This window comes from Pelodiscus sinensis, chromosome 1 (genome assembly GCF_049634645.1).
Source record: "Pelodiscus sinensis isolate JC-2024 chromosome 1, ASM4963464v1, whole genome shotgun sequence".
Lineage (NCBI taxonomy): Eukaryota > Metazoa > Chordata > Testudines > Trionychidae > Pelodiscus > Pelodiscus sinensis.
Genome location: NC_134711.1, coordinates 63,177,674 through 63,192,018, shown reverse-complemented (window position 1 = coordinate 63,192,018; position 14,345 = coordinate 63,177,674). Strand labels below are relative to the sequence as shown.

General features: G+C 41.6%; 1 protein-coding gene across 1 annotated transcript; it reads left to right on the top strand.

Moving 5' to 3' along the window:
* Positions 1–4,647: 4,647 nt before the first annotated feature.
* IL22 (interleukin 22) lies at positions 4,648–8,179 on the top strand. Its single transcript, XM_006121602.4, has 5 exons — positions 4,648–5,266; positions 5,879–5,944; positions 6,040–6,183; positions 6,492–6,557; positions 7,958–8,179. The coding sequence occupies exons 1-5, from the start codon at positions 5,066–5,068 to the stop codon at positions 8,084–8,086; spliced, it is 606 nt and encodes a 201-aa protein (XP_006121664.2). The 5' UTR covers positions 4,648–5,065; the 3' UTR covers positions 8,087–8,179.
* Positions 8,180–14,345: the final 6,166 nt, after the last annotated feature.

Sequence of the window (14,345 nt, the reverse complement as noted above, 5' to 3'; positions counted from 1 at the left end):
AAACACAAAAACAAAGTTCTATCTGGTGTTCGTACCAAAATCATCAGAATACACCAGGGGCAATGAAACCCCTCAGTTATCTTTACATTTCCTGGACTTCCTGAATTAACCAGAGTTTTACACATTTTGGGATATAATATGACTTCCTAATGGGCTTGGCACCAGCCATATGTGGCTGTGGCAAATCACCAACAAGATTTTTCCCTGGAGTGGGGAAACATCTCCTTGTAATCTCCCAGGACATTGTGTATTTGTCTTCTCTGTCCATTAGACAGCCTCTCCCGAACAGACATCCTATTCTGTCCCAGTTTTAGCCCTCTTAGGGTATACCTATAATGACCATTATTCTGAAATAACTATGCGAGCGTCTACACAGCTATTCAGTTATTTCTAAATAATTTCAAAATAACGGACAGCTTATTCCAACTTCTGTAAACCTCATTCTATGAAGAATAACACCTATTCTAAAATAGCTATTTCAAAATAAGGCGTGTATAGATGCTCCACTTCTGCTATTTCGAAATAGTCCCTCATCAGGGCCATTCTAAGTTATTCCTTGTGGGGCTCTAAATCGAGATAGTACATCTACATTAGGGAAGCCTGTCTCAGACTAATTTTGAGGCTTCCCTGCAGTATACACATTCTACTTTGAAATAAAATATTTCGGAATAACTATTTCAGAACAGCTTATTCCGAAATAACAGTGCAGTGTAGATGTAGCCTTTGGGAGCTGAAGATCCAGATCCTCTTCTTTCTCCTCCAGGTGGATGAAGGCTCTCTTTAACCCCCCATTCCCAGGGTTTTAATACATTTACATAATAAATGTGGTTTTGCTGGTTTGGGCAATACATTTTGTAATCTATTGGTCCCACCCAATGGAGCACTTCACACAGGTCCTACCATCTGGAAGGAGCTTGTTGTATGAGTAGAGAAGGAGTAGGATAACTCAAGCTTCCAGAAATGATATTGTCTCATTTGGGTCTATTGGGCATGAGAGAGGTTTCAGCTGGCTCAAACTTTCTAACTTTTCCCTCATTTGAATGACATATTAGAAGACAATGGTAGAATGAATGGGGATGAGATTCTCAAAACTTCCTAACCAAGTCTACTCTTTCTCAAAGCTGTTTCCCTTAATAAAATTTGAAAGGGGAAAAGTCGTTGGAGAACTGCGGACTTCTTACCTTTCAAAGAAATGATAGAGGAACAGCTGTCTTTGACCTCTGTTCCCAGAAGATTAATTAGCATGTTCTTGAAGGGCTTATTGAACCACTTTTCCAGATTATCTGTCTAGAGAAAGTGTATTGAGCTCCAGAGTGTTCATACTTTCAACAGTGCTGTAACCTGTTGGAGCACCCAGGACCAGTGTTCCCTCTATTTTTTTCCAGCCATGAGTGTAATACATTTTATGTGCACAGAGGCATGTGAGGATGTGCATCATCAATAGAAATACATGTTGCTAGCTGGGGTGCTCTGGTAATCAGCTGGGCGGCATTTGAATTTCTCCTGGGTGGCTGCTCAAGCATTCCGCTTTCAGGGAACATTGCCCAGGACATGAAATTCATCTCTTGATCAGTGATGACTTCTGATGGAAGGCCACCCAAAGAAAAAACTTGAAATAGCTCTCACTGTAGGGTGAGGCAATGGTATTTATAAAGGAATTACCTCAAGATATAAAGTAACATAATCCCCAAGTACCAAAATAAATGTGTGACTTTGGATGCATTTCTCCGGAGGGTATATTATATCAGTCCCCACCCTCTCAAAGGCAGTTGAAATTAGGGGAATTCTGGGGGCCCAGCCCTGATCCTTGATAAAAAGAAAATGGCTACCTCTTTATATATTCCTGGCCAAACTAATCGGGACAATAGTCATTCTTGGGTTTTCACCCTACCTCAGTGTCCAGTGGGAAGAATAAGGGGAAGCCTAGGAGCTCTTGCCAGGTTGACTTTGACAGTACGATTTGACATCTGGGTTCTTTAGTTTGGGGATGTCTCTCTATTTTGTATAAAAAAAAATCACATTCCATAATTCAAAGCAGGGAATCTAATGAGATGAACGTTGAGTGGTGACCAGCCTGTGGACTTTGAGTAGTTGGTTGAAACATTCCTGGAGTGTCTGGTTGTCATGCTAAGTAGCCACAGCATCAAGGGTGCCACTCAGGATACTGCATCTAGGTTGTGAAAGGGCTCTGCGGCATCCATAGCTAGGGGATAACCTACGAACAGTTGGGATGTTCCCTCTTCAGGCTTTACCTTTGAGAAAGTTCTTCTCTAGGCTCCCTGGGTACACCTATGCAGCAGTGCTAAATTTGAAATAAGCTACGCAATTTGAGCTACACTATTTGTGTAGCTTAAGTTGAAATAGCTTATTTTGAATTTGGGCACATCTACACAGCACCTATTTTGAAATAGAGCACTCTGGGTATGTCTACACTTGCCCCCTAGTTCGAACGAGGGAGGCAAATGAAGCATACTGAAGTTACTAATGAAGCGCGGGATTTAAATATCCTGTGCTTGATTAGCATATTCGCAGCTGGTCACCATTTTAATATGCCAGTCACCTGAATTAACTCATCGCAAGTAGATGTGGTAGTCCGATCCAAAAGCCTTCCCTTGAATTAACTGTTACTCCTCGTGCAATGAGGTTTACAGGAGTTGGAGTAGGAACCTCATTATTTTGAATTTATTTTATTTTGAAACAACAGGCTTGCTGTGTAGATGTGCAATACGTTATTTTGGAATAATGTCCGTTATTCTGAAATGACACTGCTGTGTAGACGAACCCCATGGAATTGCCTCCAGCACAGGCCCAGGCTTGTCCTCCATTGAAGACTTCTTTTGCTGTCTATTTGAGCCCTGGGACGTACTTGAGACGTCAAAGTAAAAAAGATCAGACTGAGTGATGGACAATTAAGTCTTAGGCATCTTCGGGAGTCTTTTCTTGTGTCTGAGAGGGCCTGGGCAGTAAACAGATTCTCCTCCCAGGAGGGTCCAAAGATGTTCTCAGTTGCATCTCAGGATCACTGCCCAGGATAGGCAATTCTATCAATTCTTCCTCCATGTTCGGCTCTCTTTTTCTCAGGACCATCAGCTACCTTGGGGCCAATTTTAATGACAGATTTGGATTCTCCCATGCTTGATGGTAAGGGGCATCTTATAGAGTTGCATTCCATCATAGGGCAATTCTGTTGAATGTGCTCAGGTTTCCCACAGTTATACCTCCAGCTCTTTGTGGGAGGGCAGTAGTAGTCTCTTGAAAGTCCGGGAACTTGGGACCATGTTCTTGGTTGGGAGCCTGTAATGGGGAAGGAAAAATTCAGTCACTTGAGGTGAATTAATACTGTGATTGTTGCTAGTTTAATAGGTTATCGTCTCTCACCTTTCTTCTATAAGTGGCTGGCCAATAGGTAGACTGTCCTTTCCATTCTTTGCTAATTTGGCCTCTGAAAACTTCCAGTTGTCCTGAATTCCTCCACAATTGCTGTAGGGCAAAACCATCAAACTCGGGTTTGTATCACCAAGGAGAGAATATGCCATTATTGTTCTAAGATAATATTGTCCATGAGTTCTGTCACTGCTTTGGCTTCTAGGTTTAGCCATTGGGTAGCCAAATCCTCAAGTCCTCCCATCTTCTAATTCCCTCCTTCCTTTCCTCAGCCTAGGACTATAATTAACTCATATTTAAGTGCCCTTCCCATCCACAACATTATATTAAAAATAAAACATAACCTAAGTTAACTCCCCCTTTGCTCTCCCAGCTGATCGTGTCTTACCTGTGTCTGTCCTTTACCCCTCAATTTCCCAGTGACTGTACTCACAAACAGCATTCCCCTAGTCCTGAGCCCAGTTACAGGGATAACCCCCCCCCCCCCCCGCACAGTTAGCTGCAGGATTGAGGCCTTAAATTGTCCATATCCTGAGGAACTTGCAATCTCAATATTCATTACTTGTGCATGTTGTTGGTGTCTAATAATAATAATAATAATAATAATACATCTTTCTTATCATTTGATTTAGACTAATATTAATTTTACAGAAAGTTATAACCCCCCTTATCCTGCCTTTTCCTCTCTTCCCCCATTATATTAAGCACAAAGTGTAGTATTTGTGCTCTGAAGAGCCTGGTTTACTTGACTAGAATGAAGAACACAGAATTCATTTAGATAAGCAGTTGTACCAATGTACTGCTGTTCAGTGCAAATGATGCTCACTGTAGGACATGTTTCTGTTTTGGAAAATGGGGATCTGGGGACATGTAGAGGTCTGATAAATGAAATCTTACTGTATTGGTCATATTTAGACTCTGATCTTTCAAAGAGTTTTGCCTTGGGACATAGGCAAAACTCCATTGATGTCAGTAGGACTCCAGGCAGATGCATGAACCCCAGCTTTTGGGTGCAGAGACAGCATCTGACTATGTGTATTTGTACAGCACCTAGCACAATGGGGCCCCTGTCTCCACTAATGTCTCTTGGTGCTGCAGTAATACAAATAATTAATAAGTATAAATATAGAAAGTGTTTACAAAATTGAATCAAGCTTAAAATTGATCTGTGGTGTGAACTGAGGCTTTATGATCAAGACAGGTCACAAAACTTGCCAACTTTACAATAAATATTTTTTCAAAAAAACATCCAGGGTTCACATCTGTGTAAATTCAACAATTCGCAGGAAAAGCCCCTGCCTAACCCAACATTAAAGATGGGGTTACTTTTTATAAGAAACGGAAGAGTGCAAAGCCCTTGTGGTTGTGTTCTGTGTGGGTTTTGGTGGTGGTTGTTCTCAGAAGAGGATGCTGGAAAGTAAGAGACTTGCTGATGTCATCTTTAATTCACGAGCAGACACCCAGGAAAAAGATGCTGGTGGGTCTATATAAGATGCACCTAGACTCCTGCACAGCACAACTAGAATCGCGGCAAAGGTAAGATTTGAAGTCTACCTGCCTTTCTTGCTTTGTCTTACTCAGTCTCTCTCGCTCTTTCTTTGACGATGGCTGTCTCTCTTTCTCATCAGTGCAGAGTTCTGTAGCTGCGGCCCAGCTGAACTAACTACTTGGATTTTGAACCATGATGTCCCTACAGAACTGGATGAGGTGCTCCCTGGCATGGATCTTTTTCTGCTGCTGCTGTCTCCCTCTCCTTCTCTTGGCCCTCCCCATGCCTTCAAAAAGAGCAGGAGTTGCTCCTGCCAGTGACTCCTGCAGACTCAGAAAGATCAACTTCCAGCAGGCCTACATCAGGAATCGCACCTACACGTTGGCCAAACTGGTATAGTAATCTATCTATTACGGTGCCCTTTCTCCTCTCTGTTGCCATGGGTCTCCTCTTCCATATTCCACTTTCTTTCTGTTCCCTTCCCTCGACCTACATGGACATGTACTCATGCTGCAGTGATGTTTTCAGAGGGGGGGGGGTAGAATATGCTTAGGGCTAAGTACATCGCTATGTGAAACCAAAACCCACTGCAAATCCCTCAGCAGTCTGTGGAGGGATAACCCATCGGTGAAGCACTGCTCATTTCTAATGCACTATTGTGCGCTCTACTAAACTTCTTTTGTTTTCCCTGGGCTGGCAAATTTTGAAACAAGAATTTTCATTTCTCTCTCCCTTGCCTCATTCACTGCTGGGCACGGGCAGACCTCTAGAAATAACTAGCAAGCTCCTTGTTAGAGTTTAACCTCTTCTGATTCTCCTCAGTAGGCTCAGCCTTCTCCCTCTCCCTCTGGGTCCCCTCTGAGGTATAATCCCCAATGCTTGCAGCTATTGCTCAAAGCAGGGTGTCAATTGTAGTGTCCTGCACTATGGCTGTAGAATACTGTCCATTTTCTAAAAAAAATTAGGTCTCCTATCTCCCTCTGACACTTCCTTTCTGCCTTGCAGGCTAGGCTCTCGGACCAAGACACAGACAACAGGCTAATTGGACAGCAGCTGTACATTAACGTCCAGGTGAGCTTTACATATGCTGCAGGGAGCCAGCTGCCTAAGCAGCATTGATTGGTGTATTATTATTTGGTGTGACCCTCCTACTTTGTGTTTTGCAGGAGACTAATCGCTGCTATGTGATGAAGAAGGTAGTGAAGATCATAGTGGATGAAGTACTTCTCCCTGCGCCTAAGAACTATTATCCACACATCCATGAGGTGGCCCAGTTCTTAGCAGCACTGACCACAGAACTAAGTGGCTGTGTAAGTATGGCACATTTCTATAAACCCTGCCTGTTCCTCCTCCCCTACTTCTCCTGCATCTTCTCTCTTCTGGTTCCCATCCTTTCTTCTGCTCTCAGCTGGCTTATGAATTTCAAGTGTAACCATGGCAGTGTGCTGCAGTGGCAAGGTGACCACTCACTGGGTGCTGAAATCAAAGGAAACCTCAGATCAAGATACCCAAATTTAGGGTTGTGAAATCAAATACAGTACATTAATAGAAAGGTGTGAAACAGAAAAACCGCACTGTCGCACATTCACCAACCAAATCATGGGCTTTTGTTTTGCAGAAATTTTCAGGACACAGAGAACATATTGAAAGGAACCTGGAACAAATGAGAGACAAAATCAAACAGGTATGTTTGTTTTAACAAGACTAGTGCCAGGCCCCCAAGTAGCTATTACAAATGACATACTTGCTGAATTTAAGGCTAACAGATTAATGAACTGGCCTAATTGGCCAGGTCATAATTTTTCATTGTTGTTCCAGTAGCACTGCTGAGATTGAGCCAAAACCCACTGAAGCCAGTTGGGGTCTTTCTGTTGACTCCAAAAGACTTTGGATCAGGCCCATTATCAGCTATGACAAATGTTGTATAAGCAAAAACATTTCAGTTGGCTCATGTGTAATGCAAAACTATCAGTTTAATGCAGCAAAAAAACCCCAAACTCAAAACAAAACAAAAAATAACTAACGTCCCTGTCCCCCCCCCCCCCCCCGCAAAAAAAAATATAGCTGAGAAGCTAATGTTCTAAAGCAGTGTTTCTTAAACTTCTTAAGACCGAGGAACACCAAAGAACAATTTTTTTTATGAGGAACACCGAGGATTCTGTTGTTCTTCGCGGAACACATCCGACTGCCTCGTGTCACACTGGAACATGAAACACAGTTTAAGAAACACTGTTCTAACGAGAGCAGAGATTATTTAAGGGGTGAAGGCTGCAGTGGAGATAGGCGGACTAGGGACACTTTTGTTTCTCCTTTGTCTTGTTTATTTAGATTGTAAGAGTTTTGGCATGGAGAAACTGTCTTATCTGTAGCCCTAATCCTGCATGTGAATATTCCACTGATGTTAGGAGATTGCTTACTTGCATAAAAAATACTCATGTGCATCAGCACTGGCAGGATTGGGACCTGTGTTTGTTAATGCTGCAATGAAAGTGTGTCCCTCTTAATGGTAACATGCACCATATATTCTATATTGGCCAAACTGAGCTTGTAATAATATGAAAACTGTAATAGAGATATCACCATTTGCAATTATTTAATGTTACAGATAAGTGATTGCAATTTTTAACTCTAAAAGAAAATAAATGGAGGTTTAAAACTTAAGAACTTCCTCCACCAGTTGTGACATGGCTACTCTAGTGCACAATGTGATCTTTTATCGGAAAGAGACTGTAGGCTGGACTTCTTGGCGCAGTTAGGGATGATTTCCTCAGATGTCATATTAAAAGCACTGTAAACCAAACCTTAGTACTGTTATATGTTGTGTGATTTTTGTGTTCACTTGATACATCCCTAGAATAATTTAAAATGTAACTGGACAAAAGAATATAGCCTGTAGAAAACAATCCAGCATTGGCATGGTTTGGATTAGGTAGTTTCCATCTTGAGGTCAGCTGACATTAACAGAATTATTTGTAAGAATAAAAGGAGCAGGATTTAGCCCTATTTCTATACAAATACTGTATTCTGATCTTGATCCTTGGTGACATAATGAGACATTAAAGATTTTTTTTTCTATATATATAGTTGGGACAGAGTGGAAAGAACAAAGCAATCGGGGAGCTGGATTTGCTCTTTGATTACATGGAAAATGCATGCACTGAAGCACCGAAGAGAACAGTTACTGCTAAGGGAGGAAACAAGAAGAAAAACTGAAAGAACCTCCAGGAAACCACTATGGTGCAAATCATTTATCTATTCAGAAGACACACGCATAGGAATGTTAGTTATATAACTGTGCCATATACCACAGGCCATATTTTAATATGGGCAAGTTACATAGGATGTATCTTGAAAAAGAAAACTCCATTATGGCTCCCATTCAACAAAGTATAGTTAACTAAAAAGCATAGTTAAGTCCCTTTGAAGTAAATGGAATTTAAGCAGATTCTTATTCATTTTGTTGATTGGAGTCTATGTGCACAAGCACAAGTGGATATTTTGAAAGCTATGCAGTGATGCATGCTTGCATCTGTCCCATTGTCTTTAACTTGAACATTTTCCTAGGAAATGTTGCTATCTTTTTATTACATTTATCCTTTTCTAGAAAACAAGTATTTCTGGTGCTTTTAGCAAAAAAGTATTGACAATATTTTAATATTTAATGCTAATTTATTGAATGGCAATAATTATAGAGTGCATTTATTTATATAAATAATAGTGTGACGTTATTTATGAAAATGTATGAGCCTTTTTACATGAAATATGGTCTAGTGTACACTGTTACTATAATATTTATAGAATGATACATTTGAAGGAGCTGCTTATTTGAGATCTCTTTCATTGTTATTTATTATAATAAAAACTTTGGTTATCCAAATATTGCTGTTTCATGAGGCTTTCCTTTCTATCTCAAGCACTTACACATGCAGGAAGATGCTGCATGGCTGACAGTCTATTGGCCACAGAGAACAATCTCTTGGGGAGTATGCAAGGTCAAGTCTTGGGACATGCTTCTCCCTCTGTAGGGAGAATTCAGCTGAACACTTTGCGTGTCCGCTATTCCGGGGCAGATGGGTGGAACCAGATCAGCCCCAGTGGTCATCGCAGCAATGAGAAATAGGGTTGCCAGGTGTTCGGTGTGGAACCAGACAGTCTGGTATTTTCGCCTCCTGTCCGGTAAAAAAATTCAGAAAATACCAGACACCTAAAATGTTCAGTATTTTCTAGTTTTTTCCTGGCCAGGAGGCGAAAATCCTAGGTTCTGCAGGGGAGCTGTCTGGCCTGGTGCAGGGAGGCAAGATGGTGGGTGGCTGCCGGCAGCCTGTTAGGGCCAAGACACCTCAAAAGCAAAGCATTTTTTAAAGGGATCACGCTGTTCTCTTGTTTGTTTTTTTTGGTTTGTTTGTTTGTTTTTGGTTTAACAACTCTCAAGGTCCTTTTTTCCTTTGCACAACAACTTTGCCCCCCTCCCTTTTTTCCTCAACAGAATTTTTCTCATTTTTTGGGGGGAGGGGTGTTGTTCGGTATTTTTTGTTAAACTGTCTGGCAACCCTAGTGAGAAACAGAGTGAAGGAATGCCCTGTGCTGGGAGTTCTGATGCCCAGGATTTGGGTATGAAACTGGTGTAGCTAACTCTGCACCTCCCTTGTGATTGGTGCAATTCATCCCTCTCTGCCCTACCATATCAGCTCCCTTGCTTTTAGCTCAGAGATGAATCCCCTTTGCCATTTTGTAAAGGATCTACTCTGGGGAAGGGACATTAACTTCCATGGAGTTATTCCTGATTGACACTGGCCGAAGTGAGAGGTAATCCAGGCTCCTGAGATTGGTTGCTCACTGCCTCAGCTGGCTGGGTCCCCTGGAGAATTTAGAGGGAACATTCTGTGTAGCTCCTTGATGAGCCTTTGAGAGTGACCCACGTATAGCTCAGTCTTTGGCTCTATTTTTTTTCTTAATTCTAATATAGTAATATTTATGTATATACTGTAGTTTAAAATTAATAAAGATGCCCATCGCAGGCTATAGGCATCCTTCTGTAATTAATCATGAAATAAATACAATTATTTTAACCTCAGCAAAACTGAATCGTTCTATAGGACTTTGGTTGACCAGACAGCCAACCACCGGTCCTGTGCATCACTGTGGGAGGTCTTCTCTAGATGGCCTCTCAAACAGCTGTCTTTTGCAGCTTGCCCACAAAGTCACTACACTTGAGCTTCTTTTGGGTGAGTCATAGGCAGGCTGCCCTCTCTATAAGAGGTCTTGATAATCTGCACACATAAGGGACCTGGTACTTCTCTACTGGCTTTTAGCAGTCAGAAAAGACATGGATCCCCTGGATCCAAAGCACAGGTTGTGGGATGAAGTTCTCGCAATAACTCTAGTGCCTAAGGAGCATCAATGGCTGAAACTCTAGTAGAGCAGACAAGAGTTTGGAATGTGACTACTGAAGAAGGAAGCCCATCCCTAACATGATCAGTCTTGTCGTCCAAAATATTCCTCTCAATGGGAAGATTTTAGACCACCTACTAAGCAGAAATAGCCTGATAATCCTCAATTATATACCAATTAAAATAAACTTGCTGAGTGATATTTTGCAGTGGAAAAGATCTTTGTTGGTTTCCCCTTCCACCCAGAGCCACTGCAACAAAGTTCTTAAAAATCTGTACTTGGGAACCAACCAGCTTTGGTGTAAGACTTCCATTATTGGCACTTCAGATGTCTGCCCTCTTGCTTCATTTGTCACAGATCATCCCTGAACCGGGGTAATCTGTGAGAAAAAAGTTGGAGGTGGGTGTCAAGAGGCATTTCTGAATACAGAGCAACCCCGCTTGCTTTATTACTCCGAGATAATTACAAAGCAGTTGACCTTCTGGACTTCACATAGTAGAGATAGGGAAGCCCAAAGCCTGGAGAGCAGTTTCCACATCCTGCTGAGTATGTATTGGTGACAGCCTAACCACCTCTGAGTCACAGTAATCATAGGGCTTCTCAATGGTGACATCTCCATGCTTCACGAGTGACTCAGAATCAATGAGAGTACTGACACGGCTAATCTCTGCTGTTGCTGAATGCAAAATCTGGACAAGAAAAAGGGAGAAAATATCCAGAGGGACCACCCAAGAAGTTTCTATCATGTCAGATTGTGGCTTTGAGATTAGTCCAAGCCCAGATCTGAATAAGCCATAGAGAGCGAGCTGAAAAAGCATAAATCTTCCTTGGAGGGTTCCCTAGCAATAGATACCAGCACCTGATATTGCTCTTACTCACTTGAGTGTAACTCAGGCATCAGTAGATTTACAACCTGTATAAAAGTGGTTCAACTGAGAGCACAATCAGGCCCCTAGAGTGAGCTAATATTGGAACAGATATTATGATCTGTCCCAGGCCTATAAATGATGCTGTCATGAGGGAAATTGTATATATGCAAATTAATAAAGCCTGGCATACAATCCTAAGGGATTGTACTGTTTAAAGTATATCTACCCAACAACATGCCACATTTGCAAATACAGGCTTGAAAATAAGTTACATAGCATCCTTGAGATTCCTTACGGATGTTCCCTCTAAATTTTTTCATCCATGCGCAGAATAAATGTTGTTACATGCACCAAGGCATGTGTGGTTGTGTACCACTAATAGAAACACAGACTGATGGCTGTGGGTGCTCTGCTAATTTGCTGAGCAGCACCTGAATCTCTCTTAGGAGACCGTCAAAGCACTCAGCTTATAAGGAACACTGTTCCTGACCATGATTCAAGAAAATCTAACAATCTTGCTAATAAGCCACATGTGCAGGATAGATAAATGGTGTGTCTGAAACTATGATAGACGTGATAACACTTTTGTGTCTGTAATGCATGGCTATGTTTGCATTAATAGTAATGTATTTCTCCCTGTGTGTGGATTGTTTAACATGTAACTTCAGAGATTGGCAAATGAACTCAGCTTGGCCAGTGAGGCACGTTAATCACTAGTAAACGTGTTAAGCATTGTGAAAGTTCTGTAAACAAGATGATTCTTTTACTGTTTAATATTAGATACCAGTCCTCAGATGAAATACACAGATTTTCATTTCTTTATTATTAAGAGGAATATATTGATGAATGTTTTTAAAAAGAAAAGTATTTCTATTCCTTTCCATCTCTAGAGAGAAAATAACAAATATTTTGAAAACAACCATCCACAAAAATAACACAACAGCCCACCAAAATAAATACATAAAAGTAGTCTTTAAAGCTATCAACACCATTTAAGGGGCAGGATTAAATACAGGGAGAATTGACCCAGTTTCCTTTGTAGAAATTGTGGTATGGACATGTGGCAAACATTTTTAAACCAAAAATCACTCCCTGTTTTACTAACAAGACAGATTGAAATAGTGTAAAGAAATTGAGTGAAAAATATTTGACTATTGCTCCACTTACAGCTTTAGGTTATCCTTGTCTAAGAGGACTTGTGAGACTCTAGAATGAAAATCTGAGCCCCAGTTTCACAATGACTGAATGCAAGATGATGCTATTTTCTGAGAAATAGCAAAGTTTCACTGATTAAAAACCTACCATTTTAGTAAATTAGTTTTCCAACAAGGAGTAGTTACCTACCTCCAAGTGCACATGGCTTATTCAGTCTTGAAAATGCACAGGGAGCTTGCTCATTTATTTTCAATTAATCAGGAAAGCTAATCAGGTTTTTGTAATTAGTCTATTGTTGAGGTTTCTGGCTTTGGTTTTCATTACTCATTGATATTTATGAGTTGTATCAGACTACCCATAGTGATAGAATTCCCATGGATTTCCCACAGATTTCGAAGGATGCAAACTTAGGTTCTTAATCTGTTTATATTGACTAGAGATGTAAATTCCCTTTAAAAATGTTAACCGGTTAAACTAAGTGCAACATTTACTAAGTGCAACAATATACAGATATTCATCTTTAACATTCACACAAGTGCAGTGCAACATTCTCCTTCAGTGGAGTTTGAGCAGGACTAAAGTGGTGGTCACCCCTTCCCCCCAAACACAACTCTGCAACTCCATGGTGTAGTGTTAAGAGTTGATGTGCATCTAGTGATCCACTTGAAAACCTGTTGATGCACCAAGCTCACTTGCACATGTCCCTGGTGGGGCAGCTAGGCATGTGAGGGAGTTGCTGCTATCTGGAGATCTGCCTAGAAAGAAGAAGTCTGAGATGGTCAACTCATTTTGTATTTTGCAGTGACACATTGTTCATAGGGCAATGACTTCTGGACACTTCAACTCTGACTCAGAGGCTATGAACACAATACAGCCTCTGACAGAAAAACTTACATTGCACAAGGGTGTGAATATTCCACCCCCCTGAGCAACATAAGTTACATTGACAGCACTAGTCAGCAGGAGAGCTTCTTCCATTGACATAGCTACCACTGGTGCCACACATTGAGGGTGGATTAATTATGTCAGTGGGAGACCTCTTTCCCTCCAGCCTAGGGTTGGCTACACGAGAGATGTCACTGCTGCATCAACACAGCAGCACTGCTGTAAGCCTTCTTGTATAGACATAGCCTCCATAAAACCAGTGGCCTAGGCCTTGATCCTGCAGACATGTGCACAGATGCTTACCTTGACTGACAGGAATAGTTTCATCGACTTCATTGAAGCTGCTGACTTTGTGTTGCCGGCAACAGTGTGGATTCATATTTCCCCTTTAGATATTTCTTAAGTTTTCCATTTCTAACTGAAAATTAGTCACAGGAGGTTCCCTGCAAACCTCTGCTTATTTCGCAATAACACTGAAAATGAATATAAGTATTATCAATTGCATCTTATGCGAGAAAAATCAGAGAAGAGGTTTTTAAGGTAAGGTGTTTGTAGCAGCTCATCCCTTGCATATTTTTGAAAAGCAGAGAAGAGGTCTGATTTTTTGCTTGTACCTGTGTGACGGCGCGTTGCACCCCTGTACTCCAAAATGACATGAACAGACTCCACCAGCCAGTAGAATGGAGGTAGTTTATTGCTTCTCCAGGATACAGCACAGCACAGATGTAATCTGGTTACAGGAACTGGGGCTAAGAGGCCTCAGTGCCCCCCTTGAGATGGGGAAGTCCCAGCTCCCTCTCCAGCTCCTTCTCCCCTGTTTTCCAGACAGGAACTCACTCTCCTCCAGCCCTGCCCCCAGCCAGGGTAGCATCCACCTTCCTTTGTTCCTCTCCATGGGGGATGGCTGGTCAGACAGGTTGAGACACCCTTTGCATAATGACTCATCCTGTTTTGCTGGGCCGTGGTACCAACTGCAGCCAGTGGGGGTTACCCCAGAGCCAGCAGCATAGAAACCAGCCAGGTACCCCCACTACGTCACAACCTGTTACATTTATATGTAGCCTCATTATCTAAACCAAGATGAAGAAGTTGCAGATTTATAAATTATCTCCCTGACTTTGCTGTGTGGTCACAGGAATGTGAGATAACTGTGATGTTATCATTCTGTGGTG